General features: G+C 38.9%; 2 protein-coding genes and 1 long non-coding RNA gene across 7 annotated transcripts in view; 2 read left to right on the top strand and 1 right to left on the bottom strand.

Annotated features, from left to right (window-relative positions):
* uggt2 (UDP-glucose glycoprotein glucosyltransferase 2) overlaps window positions 1–3843 on the bottom strand; it is a 49866-nt gene extending 46023 nt beyond the window's left edge. For 4 of the 5 annotated variants that reach the window (XM_020712947.2, XM_011489835.3, XM_011489837.3 and 1 more), the window contains exons 1-3: window positions 3205–3837; window positions 1876–1958; window positions 1651–1781 (exon numbers count right to left, since the gene is read on the bottom strand). In XM_020712947.2, coding sequence (XP_020568606.1) covers window positions 1651–1781; window positions 1876–1958; window positions 3205–3335 — 345 coding nt within the window. In that variant the 5' untranslated portion in view covers window positions 3336–3837. Of the gene's footprint in view, window positions 1–1650; window positions 1782–1875; window positions 1959–3204 lie in introns of all 5 variants that reach the window. The other variant, XR_002292728.2, reaches the window with a different exon arrangement.
* Window positions 3844–4075: 232 nt separating this feature from the next.
* The window catches only part of hs6st3 (heparan sulfate 6-O-sulfotransferase 3), a 97576-nt gene continuing 75882 nt past the window's right edge, over window positions 4076–25769 (top strand). The window contains exons 1-2 of the mRNA XM_023951028.1: window positions 4076–4158; window positions 4618–5751. Of these exons, the coding sequence (XP_023806796.1) occupies window positions 5207–5751 (545 nt within the window). The 5' untranslated portion in view covers window positions 4076–4158; window positions 4618–5206. The remainder of the gene's footprint in view (window positions 4159–4617; window positions 5752–25769) is intronic.
* Window positions 23025–23392, top strand: LOC110014223. Its single transcript, XR_002289345.2, has 2 exons — window positions 23025–23070; window positions 23157–23392. It is a non-coding gene; the product is annotated as an uncharacterized LOC110014223 (long non-coding RNA).

Below are 25769 nucleotides of genomic sequence, written 5' to 3'. Positions count from 1 at the left end.
AAATGATCTCTATAGGAACAGGAGACTATAGCTTCCAGCAGAATTCATGCTTTTACTGGTGGTAAATTATTTACTGCACGGAACATTTAGCTTTGGGGTTTCATCTGAACAAGTTCTGAGTATGACATTTCCTGGAAAAGTGAATTTTCCTCCATGATTCCCAACTTTCTCACTACATAATGGTGGAGTCCAAACAGCCTAAACAAACTGCCTAATCGTTTGACTTGACAGGCAGCATTAAAAACGATTACATTGTGTGAAGACATAGTTGAAACCTCCAGATGAGCAAGCAAACACAACCTCCACAGTTGTAAAATTGATCATTTTGATTTGCGTCATCATTTGTGCAAAAACCCGTCAAAGAAGCACTGTGCTGTTTTCCAGCTGTTTCAGACCAACAAAGGAAACCATAAGACCCAGATTGTCGGTCTTCATGCAGAAATTCTTATAAAAGAATGAATACTGGCTTTCCATTCATGCCATTGGATGTATTGACTAGCTTCCATGTTTGGTTTTGTTCTGCTTTGTGTAGGAGCCAGTCAGATAAATATTGAGGAATCTTAACTTTTTAAATTTATTTGTAGCTTAACATCGCCTAGTATATGTTCATTTAAGAACTGTGTTGTGTTAAGTTTTGGATTTCTAGTTTCCTGATAGACCCAGTGGCGTGTCATTTGTTTGTGCAGCGTGATTGGGTGTAGATGTATTAAAGCGTTATCATCTAACCATCTAAATTACAATTTATATCATGGGTTAAACATAAGACATGAATAACGAAAATGAACCAAAGAGATGGATTGTTTTAATTGGGATGCGTTGGAAGATGATGGAGGGGTGCTGGGTGGGGAGGTGGAGGAGTTCCCTCCTCCATTTTTTATTTTGTTCTGCTTCGTTTTCAATAAATCAACATGGATTACAATTAAAACGTTCCAGATCATAAAAAAGTCTGTAAATATTCAATAGTTTACCAAGACTCTCCTCACCGTTTATTACTACCAAGCCAACACATGACAGAAGTCCTTCAGTTTTTGTTGAATTAAACCCAGAAGAAGCGTCAAGTGGAGCAGTCTATTGATAGTTTCACCACAGACTCCCTTCAACTAAAAATCAGAATTGATACACAAAATGTGTTATTCTGTTGTATTTAGGGTGTAACAAATAATTGACTTAATTACATTCCTACAATCCAACCAGATTGATCTGACTGAGCAGAGTTGTTAATCAAATCGACCTGTACCGTTACAAGATTTAAAAAATAATAACTGTACAGGTGAGGATCTATGAACTGAACATGAAAATGAATGCACCACAAAGTTTGAGCACAATGTTTTTGCTTTTTGTTTCTTCTCTAGCATTCTTTATTTGTGGTGTAATATTCTAATATGGATCAGGATGAAATGCTCTACATGTGTGTCACATGCTGCCTTTGCACATGCTCAGTTTGACTCTTGACCGACTCAATCCTTTAGGAATATTCACGGCCTTTTGAGAAAATGTTCCATGACTGCAAGAACTTAAGAACAACTGTTTGATTAGTCCTATCTAAAGTAACATCTGCAGCATGAACCAGGTCTTTCTTACATTAAAAACCCACTTCTGAAAAACATTTTTATGTCTTTACCTTTTTTAATAAATAAACAAAGGCAGTACCTGCTGCGATGAATGGATCGCAGGTGAGTAAGAGCGCAGGGCCAGAGCAAATCTGAGGAGGTGAGCTTGAAGATCAGTGAGGAACTGTCCTGCTTTCTTTATGATCAAGTTGTAATACGAGCGAACCGACTCTGTGGGATCAACATTGGAAACAAAGTAAAAGATTTGAAAAGAAAAAGATCGATTTGACCTGGATTAACGCATACTATTAGAAAGAACACAAACCTCCTTGCTTGTAGACTGTCAGTTCCTTCACCGTGTCGACAAACTGCCAGAATTTCTCATTTCCATCTTCTCCAATAAATTCACTGCATAGAGAAAAAATGAGGACCTATTTTAGTATTTTCATTTGTTTTAATAATTTGCCATCACTTCTCTTTTAATGCAGTCTGGACTATGATAGCAGAGCATTTCCAAACACTAAAGAGACAGAATTGCCTGTTCACAGGTGACTTTTTCACAAAAGCCTAAACATTACATCCAGTAAAGTTAGAAAATTCACTTTTTGACCTTTTCTCCTGATGGAGTTTGTCCTTGATGGATAAAATTATATTTTTAAAAATTCAATTTTGTTTTTCAAATGTATAATTCCTAAATATGAAAAACAAAACAAAAATAAAACAGGTAGCCTAATTATTTAGGCTGATGAAAAATATCATTTGTTTTAAATTTCAGATCGTGAGCATCGCCTTTTTTAAAATATATTCATATATTTTTATTTTAGATATTGCACATTTCCAATTAATAGAACACTAATAATAAATGGACATTTAAAAGTTAAAGTCACAGAACTTTGTAATGACAATACAAGAGAATGTCACACAAATTCTAACATTTTTTCAATTCAATATATATATATATATATATATATATATATATATATATATATATATATATATATATATATATATATATATATATATATATATATATATTTGTGAAATAAGAGTACTCATTCTTGCCCATGATAGAATTATTAAAATGTCATCCTAATTATAAAGCATTGGAAATCTAGTTTTTGTATTCTTCCAATACTGAGGCTAGGTTTTGTAGACTGTAGCTTTATTATTATTATTATTATTATTATTATTATTATTATTATTATTATTTTTATTGTATATTACATTACTTGTGTCATTAATTTTTCAAAGTTTATTATATTTTATTTCCTTTAAGATGAAAATAACATTTGGGGATTTTTTTTCTTAATTTTTTAAACTTACAAAGTAGTGTTTGTGATCTGTATTGATCTTTTAAGTAAAAAAAAAAAAAAAAGTAAGATAAATTTCCCTACATATTAGGTATTGGGATGCTTTAATCCTTAAATATTTAGCAATTAAGGTATAATTACACAATCACAAAGTACTTAAGTGTTAATTACCCTTAATTAATTCAAAATTAAAAGAAAGATCATGCTTTTCCTCACAGAAAGACTTAGTAAATAGTTGATGAAAATCAAATCTATTGAGAGTTTATGGTCTTAACATTTCCATCCGTGCTGGTGTTGTCATTGAGAGTCCATGCTGCATTATTCTCACAGAAACACTGCTGTACCTGGTCTCCAGAAGGAACGGGGTCATGCTCCACTTCGCTTTCAGACTGGCAGTGACGCCTTTCGATGTTGACTTTGCTTGATGCGCATTCAGCAGCAGCAGGGTCAGCGTTATAACGCTCTTCAATGTCATAGTGGAACAAACACTCCGCCACTAAAGTCCTTAGCTTTTACTAGCAGAGATGTCAGTCACTGCCACGTACTCAAAAGCATAACCCCCAAACACAACGTTGCTACACAGATTAACAATAAACCATCACAATTTGAACTTTTAACAGAGACGGCAGTAAATGGGGCATTTTGCTGTTGTTTTAACGTTTTAAACCATCCGCAATAAAAGCCGCTAATTGAGACGCGAAGAGTTGTTAAAGTGCTAAAGTTAGTTTAGCTGTAAATAAATCTGAAGTGAACTCTGTCAAGAGGAATAACGGTACAGTAGAATATCTAAAGTGACAGTACTGCAAAGGCTTAAACGCGTCATTGTGGGGATGAAAGACATTTAAATGCTGATATTTTTACCATCAAACGCATTTTTCTACCCCACATGTGATGCCTATCTGCTTCCATAAAAAGCGAAGAATTCAGGATTTCACACCAGCAGAACATGAACTAAGCTAGCGGCTAGCGAGTTTCGAGGGACAGCACAAATTGGGGTGCCTTGCAAGGATTGTTATTCGTGTTGAATGTATATGTTTTAAAAAAAAGGTATTAAAATGTATAAAATAAATTTTGCATTTTTTTTTAGGTTTTTACTTAAATATCAATTAAAATTGTGGTAGTAGGGGGAAGTAAGATGTAATTGTGAAGCTCAAATCTTTCAGGCATAAAAACAGGCAGCTAAATGAACAACCGCTGATGTTCAAACGTTTTTTGCAAAATCAGTGCCCTTTAAATGTTATTTGGGTTTTTTATATATCAGGTAGTGAGCCAGCGAGACTTCCTACAGACTTACACTGGTAAATACTTACAATAATTGTAAATACAAATGATTTTTAAAATTATATAAAATTATATTTAAATACAAATATTCTTTTTATTAACTATACAGGAGGCTAAAGGAGGATGTTGGTAATATTTTATGTGTGGAAAATTCATGTAAACTGCGTGAGTGTGGAAACTATAGGTTTTTTCCATTTTTACACTAATAAAACTATAATTACTTGCCAGACTTAATTCTGAGCAAATTTGGTGGTTTAAGACTAATTTTTTAAAGATATTAAAAAAGAAAAAATGTTTTTTAATACTCTTTGTGGTTATTTTTTTTCAAGCAATACATTCTTAAATATGGCTTGTAGAGGTATAGAAGTCACCAAAACTGTGGGATAAAATAGTTTCATATCTAAAATGTCATTTGGGAGAACCTATAAGTGATGTTCATTTAATGTTGTTTTTTTTCCGCTTTGTGTTCTGTGAAGAAGAAGAAATACAATTCTGGATAGATTGGCTCTCCCAGTCCATCCACGGCCACAGCAGGACGCGCCTTTGTCGGTTGGGATGCAGCAGCAGCCTCTCAGAGCTCTGCTCCATGCAGCACAGAGTCAGAGCATCTGCGCCTGCAGAGGATGCTGCTGCTGCTGCTGCTGCTGCCGAAGGACCGAGTTCATCACTCCGAGACGCGCGATCTTTTCCGAAGTAAGCTCGTACACTGATCATCTTTTTAGCCTGCGCAGGATCGGCGCTCAAACGAAAGAGGACAGAAACTCCAAAGACACTCTCTGATTCTTCACGTGGCTTCGTTGTTGAACTTGACTCGGGAGCATGGGAGTCGTCAGGACCGACGCAGCCCCTCACCGGCTGCAGAAGTTGGACGGCAAAACATTGAAACGCCGTGACTTTTGAAGGCTTTTGCAGCCCGCGTGCGCTTTTGGAGGATGCTCAACATGTGGCATTCAGGTAAAAAGCACCTTTAATCTGTCTGATGCTTGGAGGGATATTGATCAGGGAAGAGTCCCCGAGTGCAGCCAATTATTCACGGTAATGGAATGAAGACACTTGGGTGAGATAATGGATGATAGATCCAACAAGCTCGTTTTGGTCCCCGTCTTGGCAGTCCTCTTCGTTATGATCGGGTACCAGTACATTTGTCCGGCGGGCAGCAATTCGTGCCACTTTAAGACGGAGGAGAAATTCCGCGGAGTGAGCCTGCTCCCATCCCCGTATCAGGACACCGACGACTTCTACAGGGACCAAGACCTGGAGGATGACGCGCCTCCAAGAATACCGTCCAAATTCAACTTCACCGACAGAGACCTCGACCGCCATGTGGAGTTCAACATCAGAGGGGACGACGTGATTGTGTTTTTGCACATCCAGAAGACAGGGGGGACCACTTTCGGGAGACACCTGGTGAGGAATATTCGCTTGGAGCAGCCGTGCGACTGCAAGGCGGGCCAGAAGAAATGCACCTGCCACCGGCCGGGGAAGAAGGAGAGCTGGCTCTTCTCCCGGTTCTCCACCGGCTGGAGCTGCGGGCTGCACGCGGACTGGACCGAGCTGACGAACTGTGTTCCCGTCGTGATGGACAAGAAGGAGGCCCAGAGCAAGAAGAGGTAACAAGCGAGTTTCTGATGCGCGAGGAAGTTCTGGGGCCCCTGGGACCCCTTCAAAAAGTTCATTTTCACATTAAAAGCCTCATCATGATGCGGCTTAATATCAAAATAGAAAGTATTCATGGATTTCTAACACTTTATTTATACATTTGTGGCCATTAAGCCATTTATTTATGCAGCTTATATTTTTTCAATAATTTAATTCTAAAAGTGTAATATTTTATTTTTATTACTTTGGAAAGTAACATATACAAGTTCCTTTCAAAATAAAGTACATCCTGCTGTCCCGCAGTTGTACTGTAAAGCAGGCATGTCCAAAGTCCGGCTTGTGGGCCAAATGTCTAAATCTAAAAATAAATGACAAAACTTAAACCTATTTATTCAAACCGTTAGCTTTTTACTTTGAAGCCGAAGAGCCACAATGGTGGGATAAAAGAGTCACATGTGGCTCATAGCCTCTGGTTGCAGATCCCTGATCTAAAGCAAAACCTGCCAATTTCTGGCATTTTGCATTTTAAGTAATTTAGTCTTCAGAATTTTCTACTTCAATCAACTTGTTTCTGTGTAACCTTGGTTACAATTTTTTTATTATGCATATCACTAAATTGAACACAAATCTATCCAATGAATATCAGATTTAAGTAGCTGAAATAATTCAAATAAGTATTTTGTACACATTTTCCACTAAAACTAAACTTTTTTATGTAGTTTTCTTTTGTATGATATGTTTTTAGAGGGTTTTTTCAGAAAAAAAGACTTAACAGTTGAGTTTAGAATATTTCTGCATGCATTAATTTTTTTTGACTGATATTTTTCTATATTTAAAAACCTATTTCAAGTTGCAATACACAATGCAATGGCTGTACTAGCAATTTACTGTGAATTTTGCTTAAACATTTCTACTATGCACATTTTATAATCACGTCACAGTTCAGGTTAGTGACTGAAAAAAATCCATTTATAAAGCCACTTTTTCAGGGCATGGATGAAAGACCAAGAGAACTGACCAACACCTAAGCTGGATTTTTGAACTGCAGAGAATACCCTTCTCTCTTCTATAAAAAAATACAATCATTCAGCAAAATACACAAGCACATGATTTATTTCTGCTGTGCCAAGTGTTTTCTTTACTTAGCAAAGTGCTCACTGGATGCGACAGCTCTTCATTTCACAGCTGCAGCGCCTGCTCTGCACTTACAATCCTCTGGATGTTTGTCCTTTAGTGGCTCCTGCTCCATCCTTTCTGAGATTACACTTCCACGACAAAGACTGTTGGCAGACATGTCATTAAACTAGACGCACTCTCTCAAGGCAGCATCTTTATGAAGCACCTCTACTCAGTGAAATGACTGAAAGCGTTATGCAAATGTCATCCTCATAATTGAGAAATGCCTTTATTAAAATATTGATTAGGTCAAAGTACAAAAAAAAAGGTTACCTATGAGAAACTTAGTTGTCTAAAAAAACTTTACCTGTTCCTCAGCTTTGGGGGAAATTGTCAAGCGGCTTTCCAGTCTTTCAGATTTTTTTTTCCCAAAGATGTACATTTTTTTGGGTCCTGAGGTGGCAGTAAGGAGAAGCATTGCGGGGCTGTGATGGCATAACCTGTGTGGCCTTTTCAGTCGAGCCTGGTGTGCCGCATGGCGAGCTAGCCGTGTGGCCCTGGAAAGGTCAGGCGTGTCAGGCTGGATCATTGCGTGTGTCGAACTCTGCGGCGGGACTGGAGTGTGCTGTCAGTCAGGGGAGAAGTGGAGCAGCCACTGGGCTTTCTGGAGACAGTTCCTCATAGTGCCGCACTGTAAAGTTTATCTGATCGAGTATGTTGTGTTCCTCTAAGATGGTTTCAGCAGCTCTTTGGATGTCTGGTTGGCATATGTTCAATGTCCAACTAGTCTAGCCTGAAATCATTCATGGACAATATCATAAAGACACTAAAAAAACAAACAGATTTTTGATACTATACTCAAGTAAAAGACCACTGAGTAGATAATGTCTTCAAAAACCTGACCAATCATAGACTGCTTCATTTTACAAAAAGTTTCCACCCCTGGCGAGCTCTTACAGATGTCACCAGAAATTATACTCATTTACAAATAGGGCTGAGTAAAGAAAAATGTCAATTAAATTAACAGAAAATGTAATGATTAATTTGAAAATCTATGTTAATTTGTCAAATCTGTGAATCAACTGCAAAATATTGCTTTTATCTCTTTTGAGGCAAGGGACTCCTTTTAAGTTATTTTTTAATGTAAGATTTTTTTTCATTTAATTAAAAAAGCTTTTTATGCAAAAATAATATTCATAAATAACCAAAGTTTGTAATTGAATGGAAATTTGAATGAATATCAAAATCTTTAATAGATTATAATTTATTTGAGTTGAAACTAATTTAGAAGCTGATACTCACACCTATTTACAAACCAGTGACTGGACCAACTTTTGGTTCTGCTATTGTGGCTTTAATGTTAGCTTATCAGTACAAAAAGAAGTGAATGTCAAACATTTAAACAGTTTTATTTTTTATTTTTTACAGTATGTGCAAATTTAATAATAATTTTTAGCACAACTATTTCTAAGTTCTCCATCTTTATATTTTTTATTCCACTCCTATATTCTCTAAGGTTCTTGTTAGGTGTGGGTGAAACTACTACTCTTAAGCAGACAGGCTCAACATTTATTCAATTACACAGTGATTCCTGTAAAGCAATCCAAATCTCTGGTTCTGTGTTTGAGTAACCGCAGATGAAGCTGTCCGAGTCCAGACGGTTTCCAACTGCTGCTTTCTGAAATAAAATAGAAAAACTACCAAGTGCAGGGGTTGCCAACTGACTTCAATGTTTACCTGAACTCATTTCTACATTAAAACTATGGAGGCCTTGGAGTGCCTTTGAAATCATCATGCAGTTTCATCAGTAATAAATATAAATATGAAATAAATATAAATACTTTTTAAATGCATTTATAGTACATTAGATCATATTGATCCTCATACAGTAAAAACATATACACTTTTTGTTCTCCAAGAACTAACTGAAATTACCCCAATAAAAAGAAGATTAAAGCAAAAAAAAAAAAGAAAAGGTTGTATAAGGATGCTGGAGTCTTATTTCAAGTTAAGCCAAGTTGAACCCAAGATACATCAATGAAAGATATTTACACAGACATGTACACTCCAAATGATAGGTCAAAGTTTCATAATAACCTGTAAAGCTTGTTTTCGGAAATAGCAGAGCTAACAAATGCTTGCATATGAAGAAAATGGTAAACTCCATACAAAGATCTCCAAAGGATTCACTGAATGTAATTACCCTAAACAGATTATCCTTAAACGTGATCCAGTCACTTATATAAAACTAATTTCAGATCAGTTAGTCACGAATATTTTATATTGATTAGAAATTCTGTCACTAAATCTGTCACAAAGGCAAAACTAACAAGCATGAGTTAGTGGAACGCACCCATTTATTCTGGGATCTAAAATAATTTATCTTGCTCAGATGTTGACAGCCAAAAGCCATGATCTGTCCTCTGTTTCTTTCAATCAATATTTCTGTGGTCCAGGGCTTCATCTTTTGCTCTATGTTGGATTTTATTTAAGAAAAAGAGGTAACTTTACCATGACCCACTCCATCACAGTTTCCATAAATATACAATCACAATGTTGTTATTTTAACAAGCCAGTAAGAATGTGCGTATGTCTGCTATAAAGAGAATATATTAAACATTGAGTAAATGGGAACTGACTTGCTTTACAGCACATGCATCCAGTTTTGTTTTCAGATGAAAGTGAAGGTTTTCTTCTAGAAAGCAAAATAAATCATTTGGTTTCCATCTAATCTGCCAGTACTGGTAGTTTTACGGATTATTTTTAAATTCAGATTTCTGACCCCCTAACGCCTGAATTCATTTCACGATATGACGGAGAAAAAAACGAAACATTTGTTACTGTTATGTTCAGTACATGTAATATTAATGTAAGTGTGGAGTATAAGTGATTTGATGCATATTTTTTATCAACAATGGGTTAACATTTGCTGTTGTTTTTTATTTTATTTTGTTTTTTTATTTTTTTGGTGTCTCTCATCCAAAAAGCCTCAGGACAGGCTTCATCTGTCCATCAAGTATTGTATTCCAAGAAACATTTACATTCTTTAGAAACAACTGGTTATGCTTTCCTTGCTTGAGGCTTTCCTCCTGATGTTTCCATCCCTCTCTCTCTCTCTCTCTCTCTCTCTCTCTCTATATATATATATATATATATATATATATGTATATATATATGTGTATATATATATATATGTATATATATATATATATATATATATATATATATATATATGTATATATATATTATATATATATATATATATATATGTATATGTATATATATATATATATATATATATATATATATATATATATATATATATATATATATATATATATATATATATATATATATATATATATATATATATATATATATATATATATATATGTATGTATGTATGTATGTATGTATGTATGTATGTATGTATGTATGTATGTATGTATGTATGTATGTATGTATGTATGTATGTATGTATGTATGTATGTATATATATGTATGTGTGTGTGTGTGAATACATATATATATATGTATGTGTGTGTGTGTGAATACATATATATATATATATGTGTATACATATATATACATATATATAGAATAGTGTTTTAAAAGAAACTTTGACATTATGCAGAAAAATATCACGAGTCATGTTTTATTTTCCATAAATATCCATAAGTACAATGTTTAAAGCGCTGAGGTAAATGCCTCCCTTTTAAGACATCCTGTTCATGTTAGCCTATTTAGTCCTTGTTTCCCGGTGCAGTCTCAGTAATTTTATGCTTATACTGCATTTTTAATCAATTAATTATACAACCTGCATTAGCAGTTTCCTTGTTGGTTATGCATAATAGATGTTGAGCTCAGAAGTACAGAGAAACCAATCATGGGTGTAGTTCTGCTGCAACTAAAACCCTTTTCTGACTTGAGATTTGCAACACTAATGGCAACATCAATCTGCTAAAACAGCGGCCTTTCGTCATTCAGACAGTGGTCACTATTCCGCTAATGTCCCTCGCTCTTCATTCAGACAAGCATGAGAGAGAGACGGAGAGAGCCACAGGACAAACGGCGTTTAGTGAGGTGGGGACAGTAAAGAAGTCTCTGCCAGGAGTTTTTCAAATGTCACAGCAGGCGTTCACAACGGCTTCCTAACAGCAGCACTTGGCTTTCTGTCATTGGGTGAAAACAGCTGAAAATCTGGAAAGTATTAATGACACAGACAGAAGCACAAACTCTAAAACAGATGCTATCTGGCTAATAGTCCCTCTCCATTCATTTTTTGATCTGCCATAAAATAATTCACAACTGTCTTTTAATTATGATAATGCTGTTTTTAGCCAAAATTGAGAAATCTGTGTTGTTTTCTAGGATATCTTTTCTGCAGTAGTCCATTAGAAATTCATCTCGGAGTTGTGGGCGGGACTGTTGCAGCAGAGTAAGCCTGCCCTCATTTCCCATTTAGAAAATGATATTTTTTACACCACTCACTCCAACCTAATCATTCTGCAATATCACTATATCACGTCAAAAGGACTAGCTTAGTCATTCAGGCATTATTCAACTAGTATGTCTACTTACAAACTGAATAATGTAAAGGAAAAACAAGAATAAACAGAAAAACTAAAACACTCAATATCGATCTATATACTGGCGTCTTTTGCTAAATAAAAACATAAAATAATAAGAATCTTGTTATTTTTTAAGTTGAAGAAAACATGTGCCTGATTCACTCCTATTGCTAATTTCTATTTCTGTAGGGTCAATGTTAAATAGACTACAGAATAATAGAAGGTAGGCACGTCAAACTTTCCGAGAAGAAAAAGGTTCGGAAAAAAATAATTAATTCTTCAAGAAAAGAAGGGAGGATATTAGTTCATTTTCATAAATATCAGGTACAATGTTGATTTATAGTTGGCAAACATTCAGAGTGTATAGCAAAGCAATGCGTTAGGCGGAAGTTCATATTAGTTACTGATTTGACTGATGATTTTCAGACTTTTCCTCTTAGGATTAATTTTCCAAAGTACGTTTATGTTGAGTCCACTTGTCTTAGCTTAGAGATAGCCCAACAATTTAAATATAACCAGATTTTAAAAATGACATATGAGAACTGGACTCCTTTTTCAAAATCTTTAGACAAACTATATTTCTTATCAGCCTTGATGCAAAAAGAAAAAGACTTCAAAGACATTTTAAATAATGGTTCTTTCAAGACTGCGTTCCGTTACATATTAATCAAGTCACGTCTTCACAAAAATTTCCTTAAATAAATGTTTATTCAATGTTGCTGATTTTCGATTGGAATAAATATTTTGCAAATCATTCAAAAGAGGTCATGATTCCCCATTAGAGTTTATCCTATAGTTCACAGCAACATTAAAGACCAACTCTGAGGAAAATTGTATTTTTGGTATTTTTCTCACGATGGAGAGCATATATAAAAAAAATTGAATTTCTGAGTATTTCTTACTTAAATCATTGTGGATCAAGAGGAGACGAAAAAATACAATCGGTAAAAAAGCTTGTAGTTCTGATGTTAGACCTACAATTGGCAAGCCACAAGCTCCCTGCTCTGGTCCATTCTGATGCACTTGTAGACGACTAGATCCAAGTGCGTCTTAGTTTTTCTCGTCCAAGCTGGAATCTGAATCAAACTGTACGGCTGGATATGGCTCCAATATTGCTTGCCATTTTTGTTGCACCGGTAATGTTTGGTTGGGGTTGTGTGGGGCTTTAAGCCAGGAAAACCTAGGAAACAAATTTCTAATGAACTTCTGCCGCTCTGCAGAAACTATGTCATAGAAAACTACTGTTGTTTTTTACATTTTACCTAGAAACGTCAAAATTACAATTAAACGACGTACAGGGACTCTTTTTAAAGAAGAACAAAGTATGATCGAAGTGGGACTTTAATCTAAACGAAGAGATCGAAGAAATTAAATAAACCAGGTATATCAAGAGATTAGATACATAGTTTTTTTTAGATTTCTTATATAAAAAACATTTTCGTTTAACTTGAGGCAGCTCATTTAGTTGATCAAACATTCAATAACTTACACAAATTTTAAGGCTCCCTTTTTTATACAAGCTCAGAAAAAAAAGATCTCTTGATGTTCATAAAAACATTTTTTCAAACAGATTCTTTCCTTACTTACTATTGAACTGGTTTAATAACATTTCAATGTTAAGCTTTAATTGAACTCATCAGCAAAAGCATGAGATAAAATCTGGTTTCATGCTTCACAGACTCATCTTTACCAGCTATTTACACACTCAGTGGACAAGGTGAAGGTTCAGATCTGCTCCGAGGCTAAACGTCCTCCGGAAACAGATCAGGTTGAATTAGGAAAGATTAGTAGATTTACAGTTCCGGTCATATCCTCAGTTCTAGGCGGAAAAGTGTTCATCAAAATGATGGGATGTTTATTATATATGAAGCAAAGACTTCCAGGGAACGGATATTGCTTTTCTTGTGTCATTAGTCAAACTTGTCATTGCTGGAAGGCCTGATCGGTTAACCAGTTGGTCTGATAATTAAATGTTATTTCCACAGACAGTGTTGCACATGTCTAACACATGTTCACAGTCTTAGGAAATCAAATAAAAATGAGGTTACTGAGGTAGAAGTGATTTCATAAGATATAGTTTTTTGCCAGAACAAATACACTTAAAATACTTTCTTCATTAAAATAAAGTTTATAGCATTATGTGAATAAAGACACACTCCTACTGCCTTCTCACACCCAGAGCCAAACTGCAATTTTCCTGATTTATTGAAAAAATGACTTTGTTGATTTTAATTTCTCTGTATTTTTACATTTACTATAATGTAACATTTTGAGATTTTGTGATAATATGTAAAGTTTGTTACGAGTGAAAAGTTTTTTTATTTCTCTATTTTTTAAAATTTGTTGTTATTATTTATACCAGGCAAAGTTGATTTAATTTTTTTTTAATTTTGAGTAAAAACTCAAAGTTTTTTCTCCCATAAAGCTTGGCAGGAAACAGCCAAAGGATTGCCAATAAAAGCAGAAATGAGGTGTCACAAACACAACGTCTTATCTCTGTACTCAAGCATGCAAACCTGAGACGGCCATTATGTCCTATGTACCACAGGACGAACTAATCCTGGTTTGAACATCAGGTTTTAAAAGTTTCCTTTTGCTTTGGGAGCAACACACATCTGTACCACAAAGCTATGCAAGATTTTAAACTGTTCTTTTTTTTTTTTTATTCTGCTGTTGTTTTACTCAATTTTCTTGTTTTTACTTTACCTCTCTAATGATCACATCAGGTTTGAGCTGAAAATCATTCCAGTTTAATTCAATTTAATTCAATAGTCGTCTCAATGGGCTTCATACCGGTAATTGTGCAGTAAACATAATATCATAAGGATCATGAAGAATTCTATTGTTAAATTCTAAAATAAACTAACTAAACAGACTAAACTGCATGGGCATCCCTGCCCTTAGACCCTCCTTCTCAGTAAGGACAAACTCCTAAAAAAAACGGATTACGGAAAAAAAAAGATGAAACCTCAGGGGTGTCCACATGAAGGAGGGATCCTCCCCCAGGAAGGACAGGCAATGTACCAGAACTTTTAGAGAAGAACTATCTTATCTAAATCTACAACTACATGTTTAAATAGTCCAGCAGATGAGCTTCATCCAGATGGAGTTGGGGGAGGACTGGGGGTGGGAGATGTGCCAGAGGCGAAGTCCACGGTCAGGTACAGCTGTTTCTTTCTCAATATATCTTAATAAATCTCTTTTAGTCAATGTTTGGGTCCATGGTTTCAGTTTCTATAGGTCAAATCTTAACAGTCCTTTCTCAAAAAGAACCATTTCCGCAAAGTCTTCCTGTGCTCTCCTACATTTGGATTCTGATGTAACCAGATTTTCATGACAATTTCAAACCAAAATTGATTTGATAGATTGATTTATTTCAAGCATTGTAGTCAAAGCAATAAAGAATTTACATATATTTATCAAACTCATTACAGAAATGTTGAAATGCATAATTTTTTATTTATTTATTTATTTTTTTTTTTTTTTTTTTAACCTTGTCCTGTCCAACAGCTGGGCAAACAGATGAGAGCTGAGGGCCTCTTGTGTTGGACATATTTTACTTTAACAAGAGGGGTTATTTATCTTCAGACAAACCAAAGGTATGTCTGAATAAACCCCTTTTGTAATTGAGGCCAAACTTTATTAATTTCAAACATGTTTGAAGATCTTTGGTGTTGGACCGGACGGAAAAGGAAAGAGGGGAAGAAGAGAGAGGGACGTTAGAGAGAGGGGGGGAAGGAGGGTGATAGTAGGAGGGGAAGGGACCATGAAGCAGCATAAAGCAACAAGTTTACTGGTTGTTAATCACCATGGTAAGGCTCAAATGCAGTACAAAAAGGGCGGAGCCTGTCCACACACACACCCAAGTGTCAAACACACCTGCTAGCTGCAAAAATGTCCATCTGTCAATATGTACACAAAACAGATAGTGCTCACACGCATACTTATGCCTTAAAACCAACTAGTGTGAAACATTTCATTCATTCAGTCACGCAAACCGCCAGTGCAAAGGTGAGCCAACACCCGTGCTCAGGTGAGTGCTCATGTTCTTCTAAAATGGATGGTGGAATGTGTAAAGAAGAAGGGAGAGCGCCCAGCCATCCCCACCCCAAGACCCCCACCGCAGCAGCAGCGGCAGCCGGAATCCCCCCCACGCCACACGGAAACCGGCAGGGAACAACCGCCGCCCGGGCGACCAAGCCCGCCACCCAGGCCAGGGCCAGCAGGACCGCCGCAAGGCCCCCAGAGCCAGAGAGCAGGGAGGCACGGAGGGAAAGAGAGGGCCGCCCCAGCCCAACCAGGAGAACAGCCCCCCCGCCGCGCCGGGAGAACCCAACGCAGGGCCCCACCGGAGAGGGACGCCCACAGCCCCAGACGAGCACCCCACCACCACCCAGGAGTTCTGGGCATCCCCCCGCCCCAACCCCAGGTACGAGCCAGGACCCCCCAAGGGAGACCCGCTCCGCACTCCAGGCAGCCATCCGCCCGGCCCACGGTTGTCCAGGGAGGAGCAAGGCAGGGGCCCGCCGCCCCCGCCCAGGAGGGGGGAACCCCGGGGAAAAAAGAGGGCCCACAAGGGGTGTTGTAAATATGGCCCGACCAGGCTCGGCCACAGTTGGAAATTTGGCGGGGCCCAGCGCTCAGGAGCAAGGACCAGAACCCACCCCCCAGGGACACCAACACCCCCGGCTCAGATGTAATGTGAACCCCCCCACCCCGCGGAGAGAGCACCGCCGGGCCCAGGAAGCCGGCACCCCGGGGACACGGCCGCCGTTGCAAAGGGGCCCGTACCCCCCACCAGGGAAGAGGCAGGGGACAGATGGTCCTAGGTCCCACCTTCCTTGCAAAATGTGTGTGCGTGTATGTGTGTTTAAGAGGGTGTGTGTGTGCATGTGTGTGTGTTTATGTTGGGATGTATATATTGAGGGGGGAGGGGTGTGTGTACTAAGGGGGGTGCAGTTAAAATTGGCGGGTAGGGCATTAAGGGGACATCTCCTGATTACTCACAGTGATGTCCCCTCACCCCCCCCACCAAGGGGCCCTAAATGTCTAAGGTGCGGTTAAAATTGGCGGGTAGGGTGCTAGGAGGACATCTGCTGCTTGCCGGCAGTGATGTCCAAGCACCCCCCCTACCAAGGGCCCTACATGTCTAAGGTGCAAATAAAACCGAAAGAGGGGGGGCCCACTCCATACGGCAACCATAGGAGGGGGGGGCACTGCCTAGTAAACCCCCCCCCCAAGGCTCATCGCAGGCTAAGCCCCCCACCCCCTCACCCTATTATGAGGTTATATGAGGAAGGGGGTAAGTTGGGGACAGCTGGTAGACTGTCCCCCGGTGGTCAAACAGCTGTCCCCCGCCCCCCCCCCAGCCCAGGGGCTGAAATGCATAATTTAAAAAGACAGAAAATAAAACAAAACAAAAAAGTCACTTTTGCTTAATTAAATACAGTGATCATTAACTAAAGTCAAGTAGAGCTTGATTTATTGCTTGAAAAGGAGTGGGAAGAAGCGAATTTATATAATCCCACACCTGCTGAGTTAATTCCTTTTATAGTTTTACAGTTTTTGTAATCCGGCTCTAAACCGATAGATTCTTTTTCAGGTAACAAAATGATTGATTATCTTCGGAAAACATTCATTCACCAAGTACTTGACTCAACTGTTTGGTTGGTTTTAGATATCCTAAAATCATTCATACCTCCGGCAAATGTCTGTCTGTACTCATCACAGTTTATACAAAAATTGTACATCGTTTTATTACTTTCTGGGAGTAGTACATTTGTTTTAATTTGTCATTTCCAAACAAAAACAAACGTTTTGGTTGAATAAAAGTGACTTATTTCAAAACTTGGGCATGTTTTGAATTAATTCAAAGTTGACCACTAATAATAACTAATTCTATTTTTAGTTTTGTCTTGCTCTCACCTGGTTGCGTTTGCAATCAGCACAGCTGAATCATGTCATTAATTGATCAACCCTGATCAACGTGCTTCCTTTCACATTAAAATTATTAGTAAAATGTTCTGCTAGTTTGTCATGGCTTCATTTTATGGCATGTGTGGTTGTAAACCTGTGCTTCAACTTAAAGATACTCAAGTCATCCAGAATTAATAAAATAAGAATCATCATCCTGCCTCCAGCATTTGGTTCCTCCACACCACCAGCAAAAGCTCCAGTAGACACCTCTCTGGTTCAGTGTGACATAAATAACAATTTTAGTGCAAAATCGGAATCTTTCCTTGTGTTATACACCAAAGGCAGAGGTGAGAGGCTTGAAGTCACCAGGTGCACTAGATTAAAGGAAGCACAAAGATACATCAAACTGTGTGGCGTTATGGGGCAGAGCATCACATTACCTCTGCCTGCATGTGTTATATTAAAGAAGGGAAGAGATGGCAAAGAAGAGAGTAGAATACAAATATGTTACACATTGACTGCTCTTTCCCCAATAAAAAAAGACATACTAAACCTTTTAAAATTCATGGAATAGATGGGGTACTTGTCTTCCTAATTAAATCTTTTTATTTTTTTATTTCTAAATTGTCAAATACAGATAGTTTCTTTTTCATAAAGTTGGTTTCTGCAAAATCATCTAGTCAGACTTTTTGAGCAACTTTGAAACCAGTTAAAGCTTGCCAAAGAGTAATGGACATAGTGGAAGGCTTGCCAAATTCTTGCACATTGGTGCAGTTGTCAAATATTTGCTAGTCTGGCATTTATGAATATCTAAATGTCTTATTCAGTTCCTGTAATGTCATACAAATGGTTAGAAATTTGCTCTATTAGCAGTGTTACAGAATCATGGTGTTCAATGCCTGAAATATTCCAGTAACTCATTTCATTCCTTGGTATGCTTTGACGGTTTCCTGATGTTTTTCTCTGAGAAATGAAGTGATAATATTCCAGATTTGTTTCCAAATCTTTGTGAAATTCCGATTTCAGAATGATGGCATTAAACTCAGTCACTGATCAGCATGAACTCACAAGCTGACCGAACAGAGCCGGTGTAAAAATGGATCTGGCTAAATGTAGTTGTCAGAGTGCTGAGTCAGCATGTGCAGTGATTTAGAGATTGTGTTTAATGTGCCCAAAAGGCCTATTTCGTGGCAGCGCCGCTGAAATGATCCTATTATCACAGGGACAATTAACTTTGTGCTTTTTTCCCTCTCTAACTGAGAAACTCTAAATTTAACATAAAGAACAACTTGTTCTAAAGCAAGACCCACTTTTACTGATTGTATGAAGATACACATGCTTTACATGAATTAAATTTAACACGAAAAAGCCTAAAGTTTATAGTGTGTGTGAATATTTTGTGTAATGTTGATACTTATTGTATTAAGTGACAGATTGACATATCAAGCAGTGACAAGGAAAACACCTGTCTGCCTTAAAACTCAATTATAACCTGCAAGGCCTGACTGGAGGACTTTGCCAGGAATAACTGCCTCTGGAGCTGATTTATTATAACAACCTGGAGAAAAGGTCATCTGTCCTTATCTGAGGGGGGGAGCTGATGACAGGCAACTTATACTGTAGGGAAGCTCACCTGAGTTTGCTGCCTCGCACAGCTCCTCAATTTGGATTCAGAGGTTGACTGAGCACCTGGCACACGTAAAGTGTGAGGTAGAGTCACCTTCACAGGCTAATCCTCTGCTGCGATGCTGCGCTACGTAGCAGGATTAGTCACGCCGTGTTTTGAAGTTGTAATTATTTGTACTTTGTGATTCGCCAAGACTTTAGAAATGTAAGTCTGCTTCAAGGAGAAGAAATGACACAATAAATTTGACTTTCAGTAGTTCCAGCATGTGTAAATTGGTTGAAACTGGAACCTCAAAATATTGATCTACAGTATATTGATTTTTTTATTTTTATTATTATTATTATCTTTCAGTCAGACTGATGAGAGAGATGTGAATGATCATACGTAACAGATTGAAGTCCAGATTGCATCTTAAATCCCTGTATTTCTTAAAAGGTTTGGTTTTGTTTTTGAAAAGTTGTCATACATTATTTCCTTTAGTGGTTTGTAGGCCCATGCAATTAATTACCGGTAATTATCTAATATCATAATACAAACAAAGGCTTTGTCGCATTCTTTTGTTTTATTTATCATAACAGATTTCCAACCTTTACTTTTACACAACCAAGAGCTTTTTTTTCAACAGAGAACAAAAAAGAAAAAGGAAAACATCAGGTCGAGAGTGCTCCAGTTTAATACATCCTTTCTGCGCAATCCAAAAAATATTGAGACCACAAACTTTTCATTAATATCAAAATACATATGATGACATTCTACAGTTTATCAGACTGTAGAACACAAAGAGCGAGGAGAAAATAAGAAGTTGAGACACAGTGAGGTGACACCAGACGATTTGAACAATTTAGACTTTTTTTTTTATAATAAACTTTTGCTTTGTCATCAGGAAGAGGTGAACTTTCCCTCCGGGCCTACATCATGTTTTTCTAAAGCCTTCAGAGTAAACTGCATCCATATATAACACAATATATTACCTTTGGCACACTAAAGAATGATTTTTTTCAATGAAATATTAGTTATTTAAACAATTCTTTTTCCTACCCGGAAGTAAGACAACTCGATCTCTGAGGCATCGGCTTTCTCTCCGTGTGGGTGTGGCTTTTTTATGATGTCAGCCAAAACCAGCCTCGGCGGCGTGTCTCGTTTCGTCCACGAAAACAAATAACATCCAAACTTTGCAAAGATGGATGTGCATATTGTGCTTATAAAATGCAGCGTTTGTAGTCTGGAAGCAGTGCTGACTCTTCCTGGAAGGGGCTGTTCTCACTTACTTATGACACAATGTGAGAACCCACTTGTTTTCGCGGATTGGGAGGGGCTGGTGCTCAAAGCGCAAGTTTTTAGAGGAATGCACAGAAATACTTGAATGGAGCAAAATGCTGCATTGTGGTTATTTTTTGTGATGAATTAACATTATAGTTAAACGCTCAAAAAATTGATTTTGCATGAAATAGGCCCTTTACTTTCTGAAATAGGAAAACTCGTCAGGCATTATTGCTTACATACTAAATTAAAATTTAATTTGTGCCATTTAAAAAAGATATGTAAAATTCTCTGTAATTGATTGCAATTGACATAATAATTTGACATCCCTATAGTATGTATTGCAGCCATTGTAATTAATGATATTTATTTTAATATCCAAGATATTTAACAGATTATTCCACTAAAAACTCATTTAACTCCTATAAGCCCTAGGTTTATCTGTTTACATATAGCTTATGTTTTATGTGCATGAAAGCAGAAGCAATCTCAGATTTTGTGGGGGTTTTGTGTTACATCAAATAGTTTTTTTCCCTCTTGACAAGGATTTTCTCCTTTAGATCAATTTACATTCATGCCCACCCACAGGACTGTAGTATAAATCGAGTCCCAGGCCACAACATAATAACTATAAATTGAAAATCTGCCCTAACAACAGCAGAGCACTCGAAAGGAGAGTAACATCTTGCAACATCACAGAGTGCTGGTGTGGAACAAATAGCATTATGTTGCAGCACGAGCTGTGATACAGCACATCAACCTCATTGTAGGAATCTGCCCCCCCCCCCCAGTGCAGTCAATTCATCTGGTGATGCACCAACAGAGCTTTTAAGCCCCACCCACAAATCCAGCGATCAGTTTACTCCTCATGGCTCCTCATCCTGCTCCATTCATCATTCTCTGCTGGGCTTCCCTCTCCTGCTCAACATCGGAGATTTGTTTACTGATTCTTTGAGTGTTGAAGTTGTCCAGGTGTTAGTGACATTTGCTTCCATTTTAATACCAGTCGTGCTTGTGAATCACAACAAGTCACGGATCGGGGAGCTTGTAAGTACCTTTAGGTGTGTCCTTTGTAATGATCAGAAATGTCATCAAGATGCAGATTGTTCCATTGTTACACACTTAAAGAAGTGGCAAAAAAACTATTTGGCTGCAAATATAGCAAATATTTTAGTCTCCACATGTCTGTAATTAGCTTTGTAAAACAAAACTCTTTATTAGTTTGTGTTTTTATTTAATTGTAGAAGTTAAGCATATAACATTCCAATAATATGAATAATGGGCCCATTCCTCCCTCCACAAAATAGAAAATGATTGATTTAACTCTTTAACAACCCACTCCCATGAAAATTGTGTTTTTGGTGTTTTTATCTTGCACTTGTGGAATTTCTTTCTTCAAATTGTTGTGAATCCGGAGCGGACAAAAAAATCTGTTCTAAGAGCTAATTTGTGATTTACAAAAAACAGCTCCCCGCTTTTAACTCTCAGCAACGGAGGGAAGATGGAGGGTGGGGTTGCTCCGCGCCAGCGGTCTCGTCCACAACTCGGAGGCGAATTTCTAATGAACAAACGCTGCTCCGCTGAAAATATGTTCTAGAAAACGACACAAATGTTTTTATTTTGGCTATACAGTAAACAGCATAATCATAATAAAAAAGACCACTGGGAACACTTTTAAAATAGATTAAAAGATGATCAGAGTGGGACTTAAACAACACTTAAATAACTCATGCTCTTATACTGTTAACTCTTTGGCCGTTCATGTCATCAGCTTGAATCCGCTGATTCTATTTCTGATGATGTAAGTATCCAATGTTAAGGGGTTAACTGCTTATTTAACTGCTAGGAAAACAGCTGTTGCTGTCAAAAAATATCCTTTTTTCCCTAAAAGTACTACAAAATACAATTTTGTGGAAATGCGAAATTTTCCTAACCAAATAAAAGGCAGTGTTGGCTCAGTGTTGGTGTTAATGTTTAGATGGTTTAACCTGGATGTTTCCAGAGAACCTGCTTTTTTCCCTACAGAGACAGTCAGGGTCCTATTGAAACACCATTTAAAATGTTGTAATGCAGCATATTTTTGAGGAAAAAACAGCAGTACTTCCCTCCAGCCAGCGTGGCGGGAATCTACCTGTGAGGATTGTGAACTTTTGGTGTGGTTTTTGTTAGCTATGTTGTGTTTTCTTCTTCTTCTAATATTTTCTGGCAGGAAGAATATGTTATGGTTTTTAGTCATGTTCTGTTTTAAAATTGTCCCTTTGGCAGTTACACTAGTTTCAGGATTGTCGTGATTCACATCTGTCTTCATTTGAGTTAATTATCCTCAGTCTATTTAAGAGTCTGGTTGTTAGTATGTCATGGTCAGGTCATCTGCTCTGCTGTGCCACCTTGTTGTTTTTCCATGGTTTTTGTCATGTTTATTAAAGGTTTCAATTTCTGCCACCAAGCCTCGTCTCCTGCATGGCGGGTCCTACACCACCAGTTCCTGACACCACCTTAGCAAATCTGCCAACTGCAACCAGGAACAACAGAAAAAATGTACAATGAAATTCAAGTTGGTGTTCAGTTGGTGTTTAGTGCATTTATTTTTCTGTTGTTGTTCCTGCAAGTAATGTTTACTAAAGTGGATTTTATTGTACTCTTACAATGAAACCCACTTGAATGGACATGACTTCAAACTAGACCCTGACCTTGACATGGTGCCTCTGTCGGCCTCCTCCCCCTCTCCTCTCCGCTTGGCTGCTGATTCTCAACACCTGCGACCACTTACCTCATCACCTCATCCGCCTTCATAAGGAGCCACAGGATCATCAGTCTTCGCCAGTCCGTTGCCCCTGATGGTGCATAGTTGGTCTTCAAGTCAAGCTATAGTTCGTTTGCTACGTCAAGTCCATGACTAAATCTGTCTCTCTCTACTCACCTTCAGGAATCCAGTACCACGAGTGGTCGCCTGAATCAGCTTCCAGCCGGTCTCGCCAATCTGTCCTCCCCTGCGGTCCCACCACGAGCCTCTGCCACCTCAAGGATCCCAACCTTCGCCAGCATCTGTCTACGGAGAAATCCACCAGTGACGCTGCTAACCTCTGTCTCCAGTTTGGAACCGACATCCAGTCCTGCTCACGCTCTGCTCTCTGCTCCTCGAATTAAATCTCTTACCTGCCACGCTCGCCTCCCGCTGTGTTTCTTCTGGGTTCCAGCATCTGGGTTCGAAAAGTGTTCTGTAGCCATGACAGAACGGACTGGCCCTAACCCCGACCCAGCTGACCCAGAAGGACTCAGATTAGCCGTTTCCCAACAAGGCATTATGCTGGGGCGTCAAGCGGACGCCCTGTCACAAATGGCTGCTGCCCAGCAGGATCTCTTTCATCGCATAGATGGTATGACTCAGACCTTGCATGAAATAACTAGCCAGTTTTCCCAGGTTTCGCCTGCCGCAGTCCACACTCCGGTCATCCCAGCTTCCTCCGCTTCCGGATCGCCGTCCGCACCCGAAAACATCCGACTCCAACCGGAACCTTTCTTCGGGGATGTGGAAGCCTGCGGAGGATTTTTGCTGCAGTGCCAGTTAATATGTCAACAAGCTCCCCGATTCTATCAAACCGACCACAGTAAGATCACACTCATTGTCAATTCTCTACGAAGCAAAGCTCTCCAGTGGGCCCAAGCCTTTCTCTCTGCCAATCCCATCTCTCACCTGTCTTATGAGCGTTTCCTCGGCGAATTCCGCCTGATATTCGACCAACCTCATAAACGGGAAGAGGCGACCCGGCGGCTGCTTGCACTCAAACAGCGGAGCCGTCCTGTTAGCGATCACGTCATCGATTTCCGCATTCTAGCGGTTGAAGCTGGCTGGCCCGATCTGGCCCTCAAAGGTGTTTTCTACCAGTCCTTAAATGAACAAATTAAAGACCACCTTTGTTCTCAACCGGAAGCACGATCCTTTGAGGAGTTAGTTGCCGCCGCTCTCAGGTCAGACGTTAGGATACGTGAACGCCAAAAAGAACGGAATCATCCGCCTCCACGTCATCCAACTAAGTCAGTCCACGCTCCACCGATCGATCCAGGCCCGTATGCTGAATGTCCTGTCCCCTCCAAGACTATGGATGAACCCATGCAGATCGGTCACTCAAGGCTATCAGAAGAGGAGCGGCGCAAAAGACGCGAAGCTGGAGCCTGTTTCTACTGTGGGGCTAAAGGCCATTTAGTCTCGGGGTGCCCAGTACGTTTAAACTCCCAAGCCCCCCGCTAGACGACAGGCCGCGAGGGGAGTTATCTGCCACAAGTTCTGGTAAAGAATTTATGTATTTACCTGTCAAGTTATGCCTCGATCTCCAAGTTCATGATCTTCGGGCCCTCGTAGATTCTGGGGCGGAACAGAGTCTTATTGACTTTCATGTAGTTAACCACTTGTCTATCCCCACAGAGCCCCTAGAAACCCCCATTGAAGCTTCTGGCCTCGGGGGACAACACCTGTCCCGTATCACCCACCGTACCAAGCCCATTCTACTCGTCACGTCAGGTAACCATAGGGAATCAGTTCAGTTTTACATCACCCAGTCCGCGCATACTCCCATAGTGTTAGGGTTCTCCTGGCTTAAGTTACACAATCCCCAATTTAACTGGGCTCAAGGATCTGTCACTCAATGGAGTTCGTACTGTCTCGCTAACTGTTTACTGTCCGCGGTTCCTCGTGTGTGTCCCATTGATACAGAGAGTCCCGTCTCGGTAGATCTTGCTTCCATTCCATCATGTTACCACGACTTAAAAGCGGTTTTCAGTAAAACGAAGGCTAGCGCCCTTCCCCCGCATAGACCTTACGATTGCGCTATTACCCTCCTTCCTGGTGCTCCTTTACCTAAGGGGCGGCTATTCAACCTGTCGGGCCCCGAAAGAAACGCCATGGAACAGTACATCCAGGAAGCGCTTTCACTAGGGCACATACGACCCTCCTCCTCCCCTGTGGGGGCTGGATTTTTCTTCGTGGAGAAAAAAGATAAGACACTCAGGCCTTGTATCGATTACCGCGAACTTAATCAGATCACAGTCAAAGATAAATACTCCCTGCCACTAATCACATCCGTTTTTGACTCCGTTCAACAAGCTCGAATCTTCACTAAATTAGACCTCCGCAATGCGTACCATTTGGTTCGCATCAAAGAAGGCGACGAATGGAAGACTGCATTCAAAACCCCCTTAGGCCACTATGAATATTTGGTCATGCCTTTTGGCCTCACCAACGCCCCTGCAGTCTTCCAGAGGTTAGTTAACGACATACTACGTGATTTCCTTAATCGGTTCGTCTTCGTATACTTAGATGACATTCTCATCTACTCTCAGGATCAGGCCCAACATGAACACCACGTACGTCTAGTGCTGGAGAGATTATTGGAAAACCAGCTTTTTGTAAAATTTGAGAAATGCGAGTTTCATGTTTCAACCGTTCAGTTTCTCGGCTATATCATTGAGGCTGGTTGCATCCGACCTGATCCTGCTAAGTTGGAGGCCGTCACCAACTGGGCTCCTCCAGACAATCGGAAAA

Source organism: Oryzias latipes, chromosome 21 (genome assembly GCF_002234675.1).
Source record: "Oryzias latipes chromosome 21, ASM223467v1".
Classification (NCBI taxonomy): Eukaryota; Metazoa; Chordata; class Actinopteri; order Beloniformes; family Adrianichthyidae; genus Oryzias; species Oryzias latipes.
This window is presented reverse-complemented; position numbering and strand designations above follow the sequence as displayed.